Below are 19,761 nucleotides of genomic sequence, written 5' to 3'. Positions count from 1 at the left end.
CCTCACTCATGCTCTGTCTCTGTCAAAAATTAATAAACATTAAAAAACTTGTTTAAAAACATGGGTATCACACCAATGAGGATACCACCACCTACCTTCCCAAGACGGTCACAGGGGCCAGCAAGGAGGTGCACATCAGGCACGGAGAACAGTGCTACTTGTGGGTCAACCCCACTATTACCCTTCAAAAGTCAACCTGCCCATCTTCAGGGACCCCTTTGATGTGGAGCACTTCTTGGTTCTGACATCCAGGACTTAACTGTCCCTCCTCTGTTCCCACCACAGGGACCGCGGCCGTTCACACTCCCCCTCGTATTAGGGGTTAACTTTGTCGACTCTGCTCCTCTCAACCGGAATCGAAGCTCCCCGGGGGCAGGGTCCACATCCAGGTCAGTTTCCATTTCCCCACCGGCCCAGCAAACAGGGTTGGCCAGTCAGCATTCACCCAGCAGCCAAACATTAAACCCAAGGATGGCTTCCGACCTGAGCTCAGAGAAACCGTCCTCAGGAGGCCTCTTAAGTAGGGTAATTTTTTTTTCATACATGTGATTATTTTAACATGTCTGAGGGCAAGAGCTGAACCAGCTGGCTTGAGATCAGCCCAGCTAAAATGTTGGTCCCTGAAGTTGGCATGCGTAATGGAATGAAGGCAGACATTTATAGCATGAAATGAGAGAAACGGATGGCAGGGTCCTAAGGGCTGGTATGTGTGGGGACAACCGAAATGATCTCCATATCTTTCCATTCTGCCTAAAGCGTCCACCAACAGGCCCTCTGCCTCACCCGAGCCAAACACAACGCTTCGGCCAAATCCTCTTTGCGGTTTTATGGATCAATTCTGAAAAGCCCCGAATAACTGATTTTCTCTGGTCCACAAGGAAGGAAGTCTTCAAAGGGGCAAGCATCTACCACAGTTGTGCAAACAGCGGTAATGACATTCTCACAGCACTTTGCACTCAATCTTCAAAGCTCGTAAAATCAACAGGATCACCCTTCTGCCCATTTCACAGGCAGGAAACTAAGGCTCCCATAGCAAAGTGTCTTATACAAAACTGTACAGGTTGTGTCAGGGCCAGAGCACAAACTGGTCTCCAACTCCCTCATTCATCACATCCCACATCACCAACAGGAAGGACCAGATTTAAAACCCACATCGGGAGACCCAATGCAGCCTGTGTGGGCTGGGCAGTTTTTCAGCATCCGCCATGCAAAAGTCAACGGCTTCTCATCCTCAAAAACTTAACAACAAGCAAAGAGAAGTCCAGATGTTCATTTTTTTTAAGTTTATTTTGAGAAAGAGAGAGAACGAGTGAGGGGGGGAGGGGCAGAGAGAGAGGGACAGAGAGAATCCCAAGCAGGCTCCCCACCGTCAGCACAGAGCCCGACTAGGGCTTGAACTCACAAACCAGGAGATCGTGACCTGAGCCGAAATCAAGAGTCGGACACTTAACCGACTGAGCCACCCAGGGGCCCCAGTCCAGATGTTCATTTTTAACTTGAACGTGAAATGAAGCAAGTGCTGCATTGACAAAATTCACCCTCAATCCTGCATCAGAGGCCAGCCCTAAACGTTTATCCTGTAAAATTATAGTTTAACGCAAGTTATTTTTCAGAGATAATTTCAGCAGCAAGAATTTGTACAGCACTTGCTCTGTGCCAGGCACTCTTGTGAGCACTTTGCATAGACTAACACCACATTCAGTGCTCACAGCCCCACGAGGAAAGTACCGCGTGGCCTCCTACAACGGCGCGCACACGCACGCGTGTACACACACACACACACACACACACACACACACACACACACACACACACACCAGGCATTGCTCTAGAGCTTGGGCTACCTCCGTGAACAAAACAAACCTTTCCCCCTCCCTGAGGTTAGAACGCAAAGTAACTAGCTCAAGTTCAAGGTCACCTAACTGGGAAGGACAAACACAGGACGGGAAACCAGGCAGTTTGGCTTCAGAGTCCACCTTCTGAACCCTTAATCCCTCCTGGCTGAGTGTTCTGATCTGTCCCAAGACACCAGGCTAGAAGGGGCAGCTAAGGAGACAACAGCCACTTTTGCGGGGCAAGCTCCTGGACAGGTAGATGGATGGGGGTCTGTCCGTCCCGTCACCATTGGCTGCAAGCTGAACTGACACCACACTCTAGCTAGCCTCAGAACCAAGGATGCCAGGGACACAGTCTTGCCCTCTAGGAGCTCACAGGCTGCTGGGGAAGGACTGGCAAACATCTCCATTGGTACAACTGCAATCTGTCCTGAGCAATCACTGAGCTCAGCACCACCTGTGAACGGGGGTGACTGTCCTACCTCTGGCTCAGTAGGGCCCCCGTGAACCAGTGTGTCAACTTCACCCGGGGGTCCGGTACATTTCCCAGCCCCGGCCCCCCTCCTTCTGCTTTAAAAAAAAAAAAAAAAAAAGTAATCTGATTCAGCCCTAGCCCTGGTTAAGCACAGACTCTTGCTAAATCCCCAAAGCCTAATTACTTACTATTCTGCACGGTAATCTTAGGAGGTGTTTGTTTTCGCTCTCCCCTCGGATAGCTGGTGAACAAGAAGCAGCGGTTGCTAGCAAGCATTGCTGCAGGTACAGACGTGATGCTGCGATTTCCCAGGCAGCCCGTTCAAGTACACTGTGCCTTCTGCTCAGCATGTCCTTCCACGGCCACCTCCTACCCTTCGAGGCTGGGATCAGAGGTCATCCCCAGGACGGGCACCCTTCCCATGAACCACTGCACTCTTTCCTCCCAAGGCAATTGCCACAGGCAGTTCTGTGTTATCTGAGCACCACCCCCCCCACCCCCACCCCCGCCTGTCTCCCCTATTCTGTGGTGCATTCCATGACAGCAGGGCCCCGGGCCATTCAGGCTTCAGAGCCCAGCCCGGGGGCAGAGTGCACAGGCACTCAGAAATGCATGTTGCATTTGATTTCTCCTGCCATTGCTAGGAGACCCAGGGCCGGAGCCCTGCACGGTGCTGAATTAGCAAAGGGCACTGTAGGTCCAAAACCAGAGTGGTCATGCTTTCCCATCCGTATGGGGATGATCCACTGAGCAGAGAGCATGCCTTGCTTTGGCTTCTCAGCCACACAGTGACTGTCTGTTCTTTTCCCAAGGGGGGCATTCCACGGTCCTTTCAGGAGAAACTTTTGTATACGGTTCTGGCACATTTTTCTTCTTTTTTAGTAAACTGCTATGTTCCAATGTCCTCTTCAATAATGAGCGATGTTTAATAAATTTATTTTAAAAGCTTTTCTGTGGAGTTGAATGACTAGCTCTCTTCCACCCAAGGCAACACATGGCACTGCTTAATGCTTTCCATTTTTAACTTGGGGAGGAACGTTCCTCAGAGTTCAAGAGGAAGCCGAGTGGGCGCTCTCTGGATTGCGGGAGGCCCGCATGGCACCAAGAGTGGAGAATCTGGAAGTCGGGGGGTAGCAGATGGCCCAGTAGGGAGGAGAGATTGCTAGCAGATGGCCCCAATAGTTTGGATAAGGGGGGAAAAAAACTTTTAATAGCCAAAGAAACCCTGAGAAAGAAGAATAAGGTGGGAGGCATCACACTTCCTGATTCAAGCTAACTTATAAAGCTCCAGTTACCAAAACAGTATGGTACTGCGTAGAAACAGACAAGCCAACAAATGGAATAGGATGGAGAGCCCAGAAATAGACCACACATATATACAGTCAACTGTGTATTGTAGTCAACTGTCCTAGTCTTTGACAGGGGGGCCAAGAATACTCAACAGAGAAAAAAGGGTCTCCAACAAATGGTGCTGGGATAATTGGATATTCATATGTAAATGAATAAAACTGGACCCCTACCTTACACCGCTTACAAAAACTAACTCAAGATGGATTAAAAAGTTAAAAGGTAAGACCTGAAGCCATGAAATTCTCAGAAGAAAACAGAGAGATAAAGCTCCTCAACATGGATCTTGGCAGTGAATTTTTGGATACAACACCTAAAGTACAAGCAATAAAAGCAAACGTAAACAAGAAGGACCCCGTCAAACTAAACAGCTTCTGCAAAACCAAAGAAAGTATCAACAAAGTGAAGAGACAACCTACAGAATGGGAAAAAATATTCGCAAACTATGTATCTCCTAAGGGGTTAATATCCAAAATACGTAAGGAATTCAGACAACTCAACGGCAAAAAAAAATAATCAATTTAAAAAGGGCAAAAGACCTGAACAGACATTTCTAGAAAGGAGATCTACAAAAGGCCAACAAGTACATGACAATATGGTCAACATCACTAGTCACGGGGGAGACGCAAATTAAAACCACAGTGAGATACCACCTCACACCTGCTAGAATGGTCGGTATCCGAAAGACAAGGTGTGACAAGTATCGGCGAGGACGTGGAGGAAAGAGAACCCAGTGCCCTGCTGGTGGGAATGTAAAATGGTGCAGCCACTATGGAAAACAGTATGGAGGTTCCTCAGAAAGTTAAAAATGGAACTACCATATGACCCAGCAATCCCACTTCTGAGAATATACCCAAAGGAAATGAAAATACTAATGAAAGGATATCCGCCCCCCCCCCTATATTCACAGCATCATTCACAACAGCCAAGACGTGGAAACAACCTAAGTCCCCGTTGATGGCTGAATAAAGAAGATGCATATATGGAATATACACAACAGAGTATCATCCAGCCACAAAAAAGGCGGAAATCCTACCATTGTGATGCCATGGATGGAGCTTAAAGGCATTATGCTAAATGAAATAAGTCAAATAATCAAATACTGTACGGTCTCACTTGTAGGCGGTGGGGAGGAGACAACCAAACTCACAGAAAAAGAGATCAGGCTTGTGGTTGCCAGAGGTGGAGGGTTGGGGAGGGGAGACTGGAGGAAGGTGGTCACAAGGTACAAACTTCCAGTTACAAGAGAATTAAATCCTAGGGATCTAACATATGACACAGTGACTACAGCAAACCTCGCTGACTGCGTGGTATGTAGCAAAGTTGATGAGAGTCAATCCCAGGAATTTTCATCTTACGGAGAGAAATGTTTTTTTCTTTATACTTATCCACAGAAGATGAATGTTAGCTGAACCCACTGTGGTAATCGTTTCACAATATATGCACATCAAACCATCACACTGAAGCCTTGAACTTCTACGGTTATGTACGTCAACTATTTCTCAATATAAGTGGGGGGGGGGGACAAACTTTTGATTGCAAACAAACCACTATTAGAAACACACCCAGAAGCAGAGCCCCCACAGATGTGTGTTACTGCAATGAACAGGCACCCCATTTCTCAATGGGGTTCCCAGACAGTGGGGTGCCCAGTGACAGAGACTAGAAGGGGCAGCGGAAGGCTCCATTTCCAAATCATCTTTCCCCCCCCATCCGTTGATAATTATGGATAAGGATATAGGCTCACAACTCAGACCATCCAAATTAAAAGGCTCCATAGGGAATATTTAGGGCAAACTATTCCGTCTGATCCCATAATTGTGGACACACGTCATCATAGATTCATCCAAACTCATCAGAAGTACAACACAAAGAGTGAATCCTGATGTAAACTCTGGACGTTAGTTTACAACAAATGTACCACAGTAATGCAAGACGTTAGTAGGGGAAGCTATGGATACAGGAATTCTATTTGCCACTCAATCTTTCTATAACCTACAACTGCTCCGCAACAGTCAATTAAACACACACACACACACACACACACACACACACACACACACACACACACCCTTGGCCTCGCTTCTTGCTAGCTAGGTGACTCTGGACTTGTTATTTCATCTGAGTCTCCTTTCCTCATCTGCAAAATGAAGACACTAACAGCACACACCTAAAGGGAGGTTAGGAGGAGCAGGTGGTAGCCACCGTGATGACGATGACAGTGACAGCAGGAGCCGTGTGCTTGGGACACCTGAAACACTTAATGCCTCCATAGATCGTGTGGTCTCGGTCTTGCAGCAGCCCTGTGAGACAGGTAGGGACTGCTGCTATCCTCAGTTGACAAAAGAGAAAACCTGAAGCATAGAGAGATTATGTAAGTTGCCCAAGGTCACACAGCCGGCCAGCGGGGGGCTCAAACCCACACATCTGCCTTCACCCCATCAAACGCTCTTCTCCAAAAACAGCGAGCTGGTGCTTGCTGGGGAAGGAGCCCTTTCTGGCGGCTGGAGACAGCGCCAATACCGGGACCCAGATCTTTGGTCCCTGAGCCATTTGATTCTCTGTAATAACATCCCTACTCTCAACCCCCCAAAAGCAAAGAACGATCCCTCTGATGGTGAGCTGCCGTCTTCCTGGGCCTCCACTTGTGATCGGGCTGGTGGCTGTGCAAGCCCATCAGCATTCCAAGGTGGTTGAGGACCCTTTACCCAGGAAACCACGTGACTCTGCAGGTTGCCCCATCCAGCAAACCCCCTCCCGGGGCTGGAACTTCTGTCCCTGCCCCCCCCTGGGGCCATAACTGGACTGACCTCGCTGCACCCAGTAACTAGTTCAATCCTTGCTTCTCCGAGTCAGGGTTTGCATTTACGTAACAACTTTAAAACTTCAGATGTGCTGATCTCCCAAGCCTGCTGAAGCAGTATTCGAACAGACACTGGGTCAGAATCCAGACGCTGAGCCACTTCCCCAGTAGCACCTCACCTCCACACCCACATCCTGATGTACTTTCTGCAGCTCTAGGTCCCCTCCTCCCACCCCACCCCTGCTTTCTCATGCTTTCCGCACCTCTGCTCCCCACACACGGGCGCCTACAGAGACCCACTGCAGCGCTCACCTGCTCAGTGACCTCATCTCCTCCCAACCCAGCCTCCACGTCAACTCCCGTGTGTGGGCCCGCCCCACCACCTTCACCACCCCCCTCTCCTCCCACTGTGGCCGTGCATCAGCCCTGGCACAGAATCACGGGTGAGGGTAGATCAGAGCCAGCTTAACCGTTGAAGAGCCTCCATCAAGAGCCCACATCCACCACCCTGCTCTCCTGAAAGCCTAGGAACTGCCTCCGTCCCCAGATCTCTTTCATGTACCCGTCACCCCAGCAGCCGTCTTTTCCCAGCCTTCCTTCCATGGACACCAAAAGTTTGCGTCCTCCCAAAATGCCTATGTTGAAGCCCTAAGCCCCAAAGTAATGATATTTGAAGATCGAGCCTTCGGGAGATGATCTGGGTTAGACCAAGTCGTGATGGCAGGGTTCTGGTCTGATGGGATCAGGGGCCTTACAGGAAGGGACCGCAGGGAGCTGGCTCTCACTCCCTCTCTCTCCTGGCCACGTGAGGGCACAGCAAAATGAGGGCAGTCCACAAGCAAGAGTTCTTATCAGAATCTGATCAGGCCTTTAGACTTCTAGCCTCTGGAATTGTGAGAAAAGACATTTTTCCGGTGTTTAAGCCATCCAGTCTTTGGAATTCTATTATAGCAGCCTGAGCAAAGATAGACACATAGTCATCAGCTATTTCAAATTGAAGACTATTTGAAAAGCAGAAAACCAGGAGTGCCTGGGGGGCTCAGTCAGTTGAGCATCTGACTTTGGCTCAGGTCATGACCTCGCAATCCAGGAGTTCAAGGCCCATATCGGGCTCTGTGCTGACCGCTCAGAGCCTGGAGCCTGCTTCAGATTCTGTGTCTCCCTCTCTCAAAAGTAAATAAACATTGAAAAAAATATTTTTTTTAAGTCAAGAAGAGAAAGCAGCAAACCAAACGAGACAAAGCAAATCCCTCCAGGATCAATGGTGGGGGTGTGAGGAGGGGGCAAAGCTCCCCTCTTTTTTCGAATACGGGCATAGGATATTGGGCACACAAGTGAAGAGGTAGGACATCGCGGAGGACAGAGCACTGATGACTTCAAATGTGAGGGAAAAAGCAGCTAAAGGAGGGGGGAGGAGGACCCACCCCAGCTTTACAGCCAACATGTAAAGTAACACCTCATTGTCCAGAGCAAAAAAACCTAACAGTTTTTCAATTTAGAGGTTAGTCCTGCAAGGTGGGCCAACTGCCAACATCCCAAATCTTCAAAATATTTTTTAAAAAAATTTGTTTTGAGGGGGAAAAAAATACACATTTGGCAGGATCCCTACTTAACTTGTCCTCATAAAATTCAATTAACAGACAGTTTCCCAGTACCTACAATTCACAAGCACTGTATCGTGTCTGGGGTATGCAGATAAGAAAAGAAAATAAGGACAACGGAAGCTAACGTCTAAGCATGTAAGAATTCCAAGGGTATCAACTCATTTATTTCTAACAATCCTCTGAGGTGGATGTAATTATCACCCCCTTACTGTCCCAGAAGGAAAAACTGAAGCATATGCTGCTTTTAAAAAGCAAACAACGCTCAGTCGGGAAGTAAACCAACAATATAACAATGCACAATTGTGTCTACAAAGAACAAGGACAAGAGAACCGGTGACCAGAAGGCTATTGGGGCCCCTGGGTGGTTCAGCTGGTTGAGCGTCCGACTTTGGCTCAGGTCACGATCTCGCGGTTTGTGAGTTCGAGCCCCATGTCGGGCTCTGTGCCGACAGTTTGGAGCTTGGAGCCTGCTTCAGATTCTGTCTCTGTCTCTCTCTGTCCCCTCCCCTGCTCATGCTCTCTCAAAAATAAACATTAAAAAATAAAATAAAATAAAAAAGGAGCCTACTTTGGGTTGGGTAATCAGAGGAGGCCCATGGGACATGTCAATGACAACCCATTTTGGAGGATCGAGGGGCAACAGCATGGTTCCCAGAAGCTCCAAAAGTCAGCCACAGGACATGCTCGCCACCAGTCCTAATCTCACAGGTCAGAGCTAGGCCCAGGCATCTGTATTTGTCAGAGCCTCCAGGTGACAGAATCCCGGGTTCCTCCCACTCTGGTGCCACTGCCAGAGACATGTGCAAACTCTTTTCCTGAAGGTTTGTCTCCACCCCCAAATTCCTACATTGAAGCCCTAGTCTCCCAAGGTGATGGGAGTCTGGGGTGGGACTTCTGGGAGGTAACTGGGTTTGGAAGAGGCCATGAGGGCGGGGTCCCCATGGTGACAGGAGTGCCTTCATAAGAAGGGGAAGAGAGACCAGAGCTCAGATTCTCTCTCCACCCGGTGAGCACACAGGGAGGCAGCTACCTGCAAGCCAGGGAGCAGGCCTTCACCCAGAACCACGTCTGGGCTCCCCAGCCTCCAGAGCTGTGAGAAATACACATCTAAGCCACCCCGTCTGTGGCATTTTGTTAGGGCAGCCCGAGCTAAGACAGTTCAAAGTCACGGCCTCTCGTTCCTATTCCATGCGTTTTGCGTGGAGGGACCCACCTCTCTTCTGCAGTGCTCCCTCTTCATAGACTGTGAAAGAAAAATTTAAGTCCTAAGAGGCACCGATCTCTGGGGGAAGATAAGGACTTTCCCACAGACCTCAGGGGTCAAAAATGATGATGATTTTTTTTTTTTTAAGCTTCCCTACATTCAAAAATGAAACCCACTGGTTTCCAGGAAAATCTCTAGGTTATCCCAAGTCTTAGCCTTCATTCAACATTCAAATACTTAACTGAATGCCTGCAAAGGGTCAGGCAGCATCCTGGCTCAGTGCTTCTGGGCCGGTAGTGTGCACGCACATTGCCCCCGGGGATCTCGTTGGGATGCAGATTCTGATTCAGGAGGCCTGGGTGGACCTGAGACTCTGCATTCCCGACAAGCTGCCAGGTGATGCCAATCCCACTGGACAGCAGGTCTCTAGCCCAGTGAGCGTCAACCCTGGCTTCATCTTGGACTCACCAGGGAGCTCTTAAAACGTACAGATTCCCGGGCCCCAGAGCAGTGAAATCAGACACCCCAGGGACAGGACCGGAGCATTTCAGAAGCTCTTCCAGGGCTGAAAGATGTGGGCAGAGCTAAGAGTCACTCTTCTGAGCACAGAGCAGTGAGCAAGGGAGCCCTTAAGGGGAACAGAGGACAAGTAAGCTACTTTAGATGGCGATACGAGTCACAGAGATATAAGGTAATGTGATGGGGGAGGTACCCAAGCCGCGACGCGAATAATGAGATGGGAACACCAGCAAGGCCTGGGGAAGTGGCCCCAGGTGGAGCAAAGAGCCCATTTTCCACCTCGAGACTTAAGAAACCACCAGAGCAGGGTACCGTTCAGGTTTTCTGGAAAATAAACTATTCCTTACAAAAACGTGAACTTTTGTTGACTGTCCATGGGGGGCAGGGGCAGGGGTGCACTTTAGCTCTGGATGTTCTGACAGAGCAGGAAATTCTTAAAGCCCCATCTCCCCACATGCCTAAGAGACCTCATCTGGCAGACCAGGACTGGGGATCCCCTAGCCTGGGGAGACAGATGCAGAACAGAAACCTCAGGATGCAAGAACCCTCCGTGGTTCTTTAGGGGCAACTCCTTTAACTGTGTAGAGAAGAGAGTGGTCACCCTCTGTCACGCTCTGAAACTGTAAGTGGGAGGAAGTTCTGATCCACCTGTACCAAAGCAGCAGCCTGGGGATGGGACCCTGTAAAGGAATAGTTACAAAGAGTCGAGCGCCTGCTCGGACCAGAAGCAGAGCCCGGGACTCAAGTGTATGCCAGCCCAAGCCCAGCCCTCCCCACCGCGTCCCCCCACCAGCAGTTAGCTTTAGGGAGTCACGTGACCCAAGCCAACAGAACTTCACTACCTCCGAAGTGCCACCGGTACCCCTCCCAGCACTGTGAGGTCTGGGAGGACAGAAAGCTGGAGCCTAGTAACCACCTGCCCACGCCGGAGAACTTCCGAGTCCAGAGACAGAGAGAAACTGAGTCATGACACTTCACCTTTGATCTCACACTTTCAGGGACTGACCCGATAAATTCCCTTTGGCACTAAACCCAGTTTGGGCACGTTTTCTGTCTTTGCCCTAGAGGCCTGCCTCATCTGGAGCCCAGGACTACGCCAACTACTTCAGACCCGGTCCTCTGAGCCCCTGAAGGGTTCCCGGGGGGTTGGTGACTGTGCGCAGGGCCTCTGCCATCCTTCTGCCTCACGGAATGTTCCCTAGGTCAGGAGCCCGTCTTCTACAGGACAGTAAGCTACTTGACAAAGCTGCCTCTTAAGCTTGCTTATACACCCTCCCCAAGTGCCCATCGGAGGGCTGGACACACTACAGCAGGCGTGTGCTATGTGCTTGTGAAATGACAGGGGGCCCGGGGATGAGGTAGCTAGAAAGAAGTCGGGAGTCAGCTCCCACCTGGGCTGCAGGAAAACTAGAGCAGGTGCAACAGAATGGGGAGGGCGTGGGATCCAGACCCAGGTGACCCAGGAATGCTCCTGACCGCCAAGAGCTCTTGGGGAGTCACTAAACTTCTGAACGTCCCATTCTTCATCTTTGCAAAAACCCTGGAAGGATAAATGCTTCATACTCAAAATGTCCTTTCACTCCATTACCCGAAGCTTTATGGAATCCTCTCTACACGCAGGACCTGATTTCAGAAACAGTCAACCAAAAGCATAACCCATGGGTGTTCACTATTGCTAAAGATACTATTTCCGATACCCTCTCTGGAAGGGGGACAAGGCCAGGTCTTCCTGCCAAATAGGATGCCTGCCCCACAGTTAGTCGGGTAATTTTTGATGAGACAGTACACTGAAGATACAGAGGCAATAATGGGGCACAGGAGACTATCCCAAGAAATGGGGCTCTGTCTCAGCCAATGTGAGGGTACCAGAGAGCCAGAAACCAAAGATGCACTGCTCCAGATTCTTTACCCAGAGGAGCAAAGTGTCCCCGGCCCTTGCGGATGGTGCGGATTCCAGCGTCTCAGGTCCCCGGAGGGCACGGACCCCAACATTAGTCTCTGACTGTACATGCATGTGTTCACCTGTCCAGTCTATGCCTCCACCCCTTCTGGTAATGAAAGATGTCCAAGGGAGGTTAAATGACTGGATGGGCACTGTGGCTGGGAGAACTACCTGGAATTTCTCAGGAATCGATGGTCCAAGTTCAAAGTCAATCCCAGCAGCTTCTCTGCAGGCCTGTACTCACCTACCCTCCCTGCCCCCACGTGGCCTTCTCAGAAGGCATCCTGAGGAGAGGGAGGTGGATGGTGTAGTAAAACAGGCTTTGAGGGAGAACCCTGGCCTCCTATGCCCGTGGAACTAAGCATTTTAATCACACAGGCCTAGATCCCAATGCCAGCTTCACCACCCAGAAGTCCTGTGACTTTGAGCGACTCCTATCTTCTCCCTAGAGGTTTCCTGACGTGTAGAATGCAGAGAAGGCATGCCTATGAAAATAAGTCAAGACTGCCATCCAAACCTGCATCTTTGCCCTGGATTTCCACTTCCTTTTACACACAGCCTTACCGATCGGACCTTACCAGATTCTTCCAACAACCCCAGAACAGGAAGTCCTATTCTGCCCATTTTACCAACGAGAAAACAGACTTAAAAAGATAATGTGGCTTCCGGGCAACTCGGTGGAAGAGCCAAGTGGTCCCCATCTACAATCTCAAGTTCTCAACGGGCTTTTGAACACTTCACCCCACTGGGTCCTTCCCACAATAGACCCCCAAGTGTTGGAGCCAGAACTCAAGCCCGGGACTGCCCCGAGGCCTGGGCGGCTTCTATTTGCCTCACTGCTTGCAGGTACACTCCCGGGATTCTTCTTTCCCTGTTTAAGCAAAACCTGCCTGTGGCAGAACAGATAAAATGTCATTTCTGGGTCCCTACAGCCTCTGAGCCCCTGGAGAAGCCTGAAGGGGAACATCGGAATTGCCGCCAGCAGAATCCATTTCCCGAGCTGGCACCATACCCTGGGAACTTCCACTGCACACAAAGACCCCAGCCTCCACAGCGTCCTACCCCTGCAGATGCCCTGGCATGCTGTGACCCTCACGGGAGGGTCATCCCAAAGTGCCACCTGCCACGGCAGCTGCATTTGCTGCCCCGAGAGTTCCATCAGATGGATACCGTGAGCAAAAGGGAAAGAAAACAAAGACTCCCCCGCCCAGCCCCGGGCAAACAAAATCAAGACAGCCTTTAGGAGCGTGGTGAGAACAAAAAAAAAAAAAAATGAAATTTTAAAACTCTCCAATGTGACCTTTCCCGTTGCTGGGTAAAGAAAGTACCAGAGTTGCTTAGCAGCACAACTGATTAATGCCTGTACGTCACCTTTTCTATGCCTGACAGCTACCCTTTCCCACCCAGGTTCATCAAAGCACCTGTCTCCGCTCTGGCTGTAACGTCCACATAAGCACCATCTGGAGGCCAAATGCCTTGAGGCAAGGGGGGAGACGGATTTCTTACCAGGATCCGTGCAATTCTTAGCTGTCTGAGTCCCGTTCATTGGTGCCATCAGTTTTCTATTCCTCCATGTATCTGGTAGAACATGCTTGCTAGCAGAAGCCGTTTTATGCCCTGGATTGGAAAAGAAGTCACAAACACCGTTAGGTCAAAATGGTGCTTTCTTCCAATGACCTTACACGTCTGTATCTGGCTACATAAGCAACAGCCCTGTTTGACTACTCGAGCCACCCGTAGGGAGTGAGACAACGATTAGAAGCACAATACACCTGCTTACACTCCGTAATCTGTTTCTTAGATCTGGTCCATTGTTTCTAGTCCCAGATGGGTCAGCATGTGATCTGACCTTGGCCAAGAGCACTCAGCCCCTCACAGGGTAGGTAACCATGAAGTTCTCGTCCAGTAAACATGCTCAGGTGTCCCTGCCCCTGACGAACTACAAATGGATTATTAGGTCAGCAAAAAGGGGGGAAAAGGTTGATGGGCTCTGGCCCAGAGCTTCTCACCCTTGAAGGTCCACAGAAATCACTTGGGGACCTTGTCGAAATGCAGATTCTATGTCAGTAGGTCTGGGCTGGGCCCTGGATTTCTGTACTAACAAGCTCCCAGGTGATGCTAATTCTGCTGGTCCAAGAGCCACACTGAGTAACAAGGGACATCAGCGGTGTGGATGCCAGTGACCAAACACTGTTAAACTCCTAAAGGTAATTTCTGATCTAGCAAATAAAAACGATTCTCACTTTAAGAGCTTCAAAGTACTCATTTACCTCTCCTGATGTGCACACAGCTTCAGCTGGGTAATAGCAACTCTCCTATTATGCTGACACCTAAGAGCCTCTAAGCATTTTGTTTTTTCTGGGGGTGTAACTGAGGGAAAAATACACGGACCCGGCCCAAATGCAAAGCACCCGGTTAAGATGTTCAAATAACCTTCCTGGGTTTCTGTTGGAAAGAGCCATTTTTTTTTTACCTTATGTTCTCAAATCACAAAGTTGGGGTTTTGAAAAACAGTTTAAGAGTTGAATGAAGTTCCGCCTGATTTTCACCTATCACGATAAACCTCTCTAGATTGTCCCTAACTGCTCAAAAAGGCACTTCCTGCTTTATCTCCACCCTCCGGGTTGCTAAGTCACCTGCATTTTTCTTTTTTCTTTTTTTTTTAATATGAAAAAGTAAAAGGTCCACAGCGCTCAACTAAAAACTGGAGTGTTAGCCAAGTGAACGTCTTCTGAAGATTCCACATGGGCTCACATCCCCCACTCCACCCCCAAACAGATTTTTTTTTTTTCTAAGTTTCTTTCTCCACCTCAGATTTGCATATCCTAAGAGACTCCCAAATCACTCGGTCTTGGATGAAGGAGTGCGGCTTCTGTTTCCAGACACCAGTGCTCTCCTACCGTGGGGATTAAAAGCAGTTAAGCGATGCTGAAACATGGCAGAAACCTCCCGAGGGGATTGCCCCCGACGTTTTCAGGGTTTGGAGAGGATGCATCAGGACCCCCAGGGAGCTCCTTTGGCCGGCGGTGGGGGGGGGGGGGGGGCATGGATGAGACCCAGTGCCCAGCCTCAGAATCCGGGTTTTTGAGAAACGCGGAACACAACCCTCTCCGCTCGCAAAATTGGAAAGCGGACCACTCAGTTCGGTCCTCCCGAAGCTAAGAGAATTCACACCTGAACCCCGCCCCTGCGCCGCCCGTTCCCCCACGCACTCTGGGGACGGGACTCGGGAACGGAGGGGCCCCATGTTCAGTCTTTCATCTTAGTAACACAGAACTGCAGCCGCGTCCCGAGCCCCCAGGGGCCGCGCGCAGCTCAGGGAAACGGGGACCACAGCTCAAAGCGTCGATGTCAGCCCTCCTGGGTGCGCTCTACCTGCCGGGTGGGGAGGGGACGGGACCGGATGAACCCTTGGGACCAACGTGGCAGGGAAGGAAAGGGAGACGTCTCGGAGCTGCCCGTCGGCTTCCCAGCCCAAGCCCCTCAACTCCCGGGGCGGGCCCGCACCGGCACCTACCCAAGCTGCCAAAGAGGCCGGACGCACAGCACACCAGGGCCAGCACCGCGCACACGAAGCCAACTTGCTGCGGCAGCATCTCTCGCCTCCTGCGAACTTTGCGCGGCCGGAGGGGCCCGCGGAGGGCCATCCTGGAGCGCCTGGGTGCCGTCCCCGGGAGACGATGGGGAGCTTCGGCGGCCGGAGTGCTAGCTGTGGCCGAGCGGCGCTAGGGCTGGAGCGGGCGAAGCTCAGAGGCCAGAGGCTCCGGGCCAAAGCTTCATGGCCCGCGGGCGAGGTCGGCGGGGCGGCTGGGAGAAGGGAAGTGGGGGCGCGCGGCGCAGCCGGAGCTCAGAGTCCCGCGCGCGGCGTGCGCGCTCCGCGCACCATGGCTCCGGGGCGAGGAGGCGTTGTCGGCACGGTGGCGCTGGCGGCCCTGGTCCGTAGGGCTGGCGCAGTCGCGGCGCTGGAGCCGCTACCTGCCCGCTCGGCCCCGGCAGCAGCGTCCGGGGGCTCCCGCGGGGAGCACTCAGTGCGCCCCCGCGCCCCGCGCCGCCGCTCCCACTCGCAGCATTCTCCCCCTCCAAGTTTGTCGGCGGCCGCCCAACAGCAGTGCCCCCCTGCTTCCCGGCGAGCCAAGCCCGGCGGCCCAGCGCGCGCAGGGAGAAGGCAGACTGCTTCCGCGGGACCCGCGGGACCCGCGACCCTCGCCGCGAGTGGCCTCCACGCCAGCCCTCCCGGGGGCGAGCTCTACCCCGGGAACTTTCTCTCCGGCTGCCAGCGCCTACGTCTGCGAGGCCGTGGCGCCTCCCGCCCGCAGCTCTCGCCTCCCTTCTCCTCCCCTCCCGCCCGCCTCTCACCCCCCTCCCCAGCACGTGTACTCCTCCCCGAGGGCGCGCTCGCCCGTGCGCTCCTCCCTTCCCCCCCCCGGGAGGCTCAACTACTGACCAATATAATCGCCCCCCCCCCTCCCCTATGGAGCCGAAACAATCCCTTCTCTACCCTCGGAGGCTGCTGCAGAGAGGAACAGGTTCTGGCAACGCAGGGACTCTCGGAACGAGGGTTTCTGTCGCGCGGCCGCTCCTGTGCGGGCTCCCCACGACCCCCGAGGCGACCCGCGCCCAGCGCACCGCCGCCTCCCCTTCGGGGCGGGAGATGCACGGGAAGATTAATTGCTCGAGCGGAGCTAACAAACAGGCACCGAGCCAACAGGCGCCCGCGCCCGCCGGGACCCGCTCCTGCAGGGCTCTCGGGGCGGGCGGGGGAGCCGGCGGCGGGGGCGCAACGCCGACCTGCAAAACGCTCCGGGTCAGGCAGAGGGAGAAAACCCTAGAGTTAACGCGGCCCCGCCACCCAGAGTTGAGCTTTTGATGTTCTGCAGCCTTGCCGCTTTGCAGGGCTCTGTGGTTTGGGTTGGTTTTTTCTCCTGGTCTCTGACCGGCTCTCTAGGGTAAACCGCTTTAAAAAATGGGGCAGGAGGGAGAATTTCAGAAGACGAGCAGCTGGAGTGGAATCCAGGTGCAAGCAAGTGGTGGGGCCCTGCGAAGGAAGGGCCTCAGCCCAGAGGGCTTGCGACTACCCCTGGGACTGACTTCCTTCCCTGGCCAATTCATCGCGCACCTAGTTAGGACCTGCTAGGGGTTAAGTCCACTTAAAATCCTTTTTTTGGAGCAAGGCCAGATCTGTTTAATTAAATAAACACACACCCACCGTGCGCAGGGACCTGTGCCAAGTGGCAGCCAGCGAACAAAACAAAACAACCAAAAAAAAAAAATGTGTAAGATTCTGCCCCAGCTTTCAAGGAACCCTAAATCAAAGGGGAGCCGGACCCTCAGATAAACTACTGTTTAATAAGTCACTTCTAAAAGTCACTGTTCTGCAGAACGTGCATGTTCCCGTCACTACCTAAAATGTGGTCCACAGCAGCGTGAGCCTTGCCTGGAAACTTGGAAGAAATGGAGGCTCCAAGTCTCCAGCCCAGACCTCCTGACAATGTGCATTTTTTATTTTTATTTTTTTTTTACATTTATTTATTTTTGAGAGAGAGAGAGACAGAGCACGAGCGGGGGAGAGGAGAGAGAGAGAGAGGGAGACACAGAATCCCAAGCAGGCTCCAGGCTCTGAGCTGTCAGCACAGAGCCTGATGCGGGGCTCCAACTCACAAACCACAAGATCACGACCTGAGCCGAAGTCCGAGGCTTAACCGACTGAGCCACCCAGGCGCCCCAGAATGTCCACTTTTAACAAGACCTTCTGGAGATCTGTGTCACATCCAGGTGTGAGAAGCATAGCCCTTTCAAGCCTGTCCCAGTGCCTCTAACTGATCACCATCCGCATTGTTCCTCCTAGTCTAAGCAGGGACAATTGTGTTTGTGTTAGAACACAAGTAAATACCTAGAGGGCCTGGGGAGGGAGAAGGCTCACTAATTATTTTTCAGCAGCCCCGTTTCAGTGGCTACAAAGATACTGAAGGCATGAACACAAGACTAATTGTGGTGGAAAGCCCTAGAGGCAATGAAATGGAAAAGGCAGTGTTGGTCTCATACAGAACAGCCCAGGGCTCTTTTTTGTCTGTAGAGATGCCTTACTTACCATTAAGGCTTATCCCCCATATTGGTGACAAAAAAAGGTACTTTTCATACTATTGCCGAATTTTCTTCTCATCGATTAGCCTGTACAAGGACGCGTTTATCAATAGCAAATAGAAAACCATAGAACGTGTTAAATATACCATTTCGAAAGCTAGCCAAGAGCCCTTGGCATCAAATCGAAGCCAACAGAAAAAGCTGAAGTGTTAATATGCTGTTGTCCTCTCCATAAGACAACCTTAGGGTCACATTGGTTAAAACAACTCCAATTAAAAAAAAAAAAAAAAAAAAAAACTCCAATAAACAAAATGGCTTCTGGTTACTAGGATTTAATATTGTCTAAAAACTTTTGTCTGTGGAGCTCACCTAGGGCTGTTTAAGACAAATTTTTGAATCCAAAACAGGCCAAAGGAGTCAATGGGTATCTGCCATTAAACATTTAGCCAGCTCTTTAATACAGCATTTGTGTCCTTTGACATCTTATACCTATGTTCAGTTAGTAGTTAGAACCCTTGGAATAATTTCATACGCACAAATGGGTTCCTTGGATCTGACAGTTTAAAAAGCAATTCGTCTGAATTGTACTTTTTGCTTCATTTAAATAGTGGCCATTACCAAATAGCCTGTGCTGCAGCTCTAATGACTCACCCCTGCAGAAGAGAGAATTGGGTTTTATGCACCTTTCAGACTCAAAGCATTCAGGAGCATTTTCTAAGTCAGCAAGGCTATGGGGACAGATGGAAAATGCATTTCTGGGTTTATCTTAGGCCCTAGGTCTGGCTTCAATGCCACTGGATTCAGAGTATCTCTACCCCCCCCCCCCCGGCCCCCGTGACAGTGTTTTCTTCTGATGTAACGTAGTAGGAGACCATCCACAAAGTCAAACAGTTTGGGCCATTTTAATAGGAATGCTCAGTCTGTAGGGATAGATACAATTTTTTTTCTAATGTTTACTTATTTTGAGAGAGAGAGAGAGAGAGACTGAGTACGAACAGGGGAGGGGCAGAGAGAGAGGTAGACACAGAATCCGAAGCAGGCTCCAGGCTCTGAGCTGTCAGCACTGAGCCCGACTCGGGGCTTGAACTCACGAATTGTGAGATAATGACCTGAGCTGAAATCAGACGCTTAACTGACTGAGCCACCCAGATGCCTCCCAATGTATTTTTCTTAAAAATCCTTTTCTATGACATGCAGAACCTGACCATTTAATTCTTCTTGATTTTTTTCAAGTTTACTAGAATGACCTTCTCTATAAATTCTAATTTCTCTTGCTCTGCCTTTCAGATGGCTGTAGGTATCAGTCAGCCCCAGCGAGGGCAGCGATTCTCAGTCCTGAGCATGCCTCAGAATCTCCTGGAAGGTGTGTTAAAACTCAGATTGCTGAGCCCCACCATAGGGATTCAGATTCAGTAAGTCCAAGGTGGGGCCCGATAATTTGTATTTCTAACAAGTTTCCAGGTGAAACTCATGCTGCTGGTCCAGGGACCCCCCCCCCACCCCCACTTTGAGAACCACTGGGCTAGCTTATGCCATGGTGACCATAATATACAACAATAAACACAATTTTGTTTTAGAGTAGCAAAATGTGCAACCCCAAAATATGCCACTTTGGCATAAGGATTATTTTGAGCTGAAGGCAAATGAGAAGAAGCAGATACAAGAAACACTTTCTGCCCTTCCTCTGTTTATGTAAAAGGGGGACATGAATTTGTAAAGGCGCTTCCCCCACACCAGTAAGGACAGAAGTTAATCAGTGGTGACAACTCTAGATCCTTATCAGCCCGGAGACAATGCCAGAGGGATCTATCTAACAAATTCTGCTAAAACTAGCCCTTATCTACCACTAGCTCCCCCTATATTTCCCTTCTCACAACCTGCCACCCCATGGAAGCTCAAAGTCTTTTTCCTTTGTCTTGTCACTGGCTAAAAGTGTAACGTTCTTTTGTTC

The 19,761-nt window shown here is 50.8% G+C and overlaps 1 protein-coding gene across 1 annotated transcript in view; it reads right to left on the bottom strand.

Annotated features, from left to right (window-relative positions):
- The window catches only part of SLC24A4 (solute carrier family 24 member 4), a 170,978-nt gene extending 155,602 nt beyond the window's left edge, over window positions 1–15,376 (bottom strand). The window contains exons 1-2 of the mRNA XM_007094943.3: window positions 15,247–15,376; window positions 13,236–13,346 (exon numbers count right to left, since the gene is read on the bottom strand). Coding sequence (XP_007095005.2) covers window positions 13,236–13,346; window positions 15,247–15,376 — 241 coding nt within the window. The remainder of the gene's footprint in view (window positions 1–13,235; window positions 13,347–15,246) is intronic.
- Window positions 15,377–19,761: the final 4,385 nt, after the last annotated feature.

The sequence above is a fragment of the Panthera tigris genome, chromosome B3, assembly GCF_018350195.1.
Source record: "Panthera tigris isolate Pti1 chromosome B3, P.tigris_Pti1_mat1.1, whole genome shotgun sequence".
NCBI classification, from domain to species: domain Eukaryota; kingdom Metazoa; phylum Chordata; class Mammalia; order Carnivora; family Felidae; genus Panthera; species Panthera tigris.
This window is presented reverse-complemented; position numbering and strand designations above follow the sequence as displayed.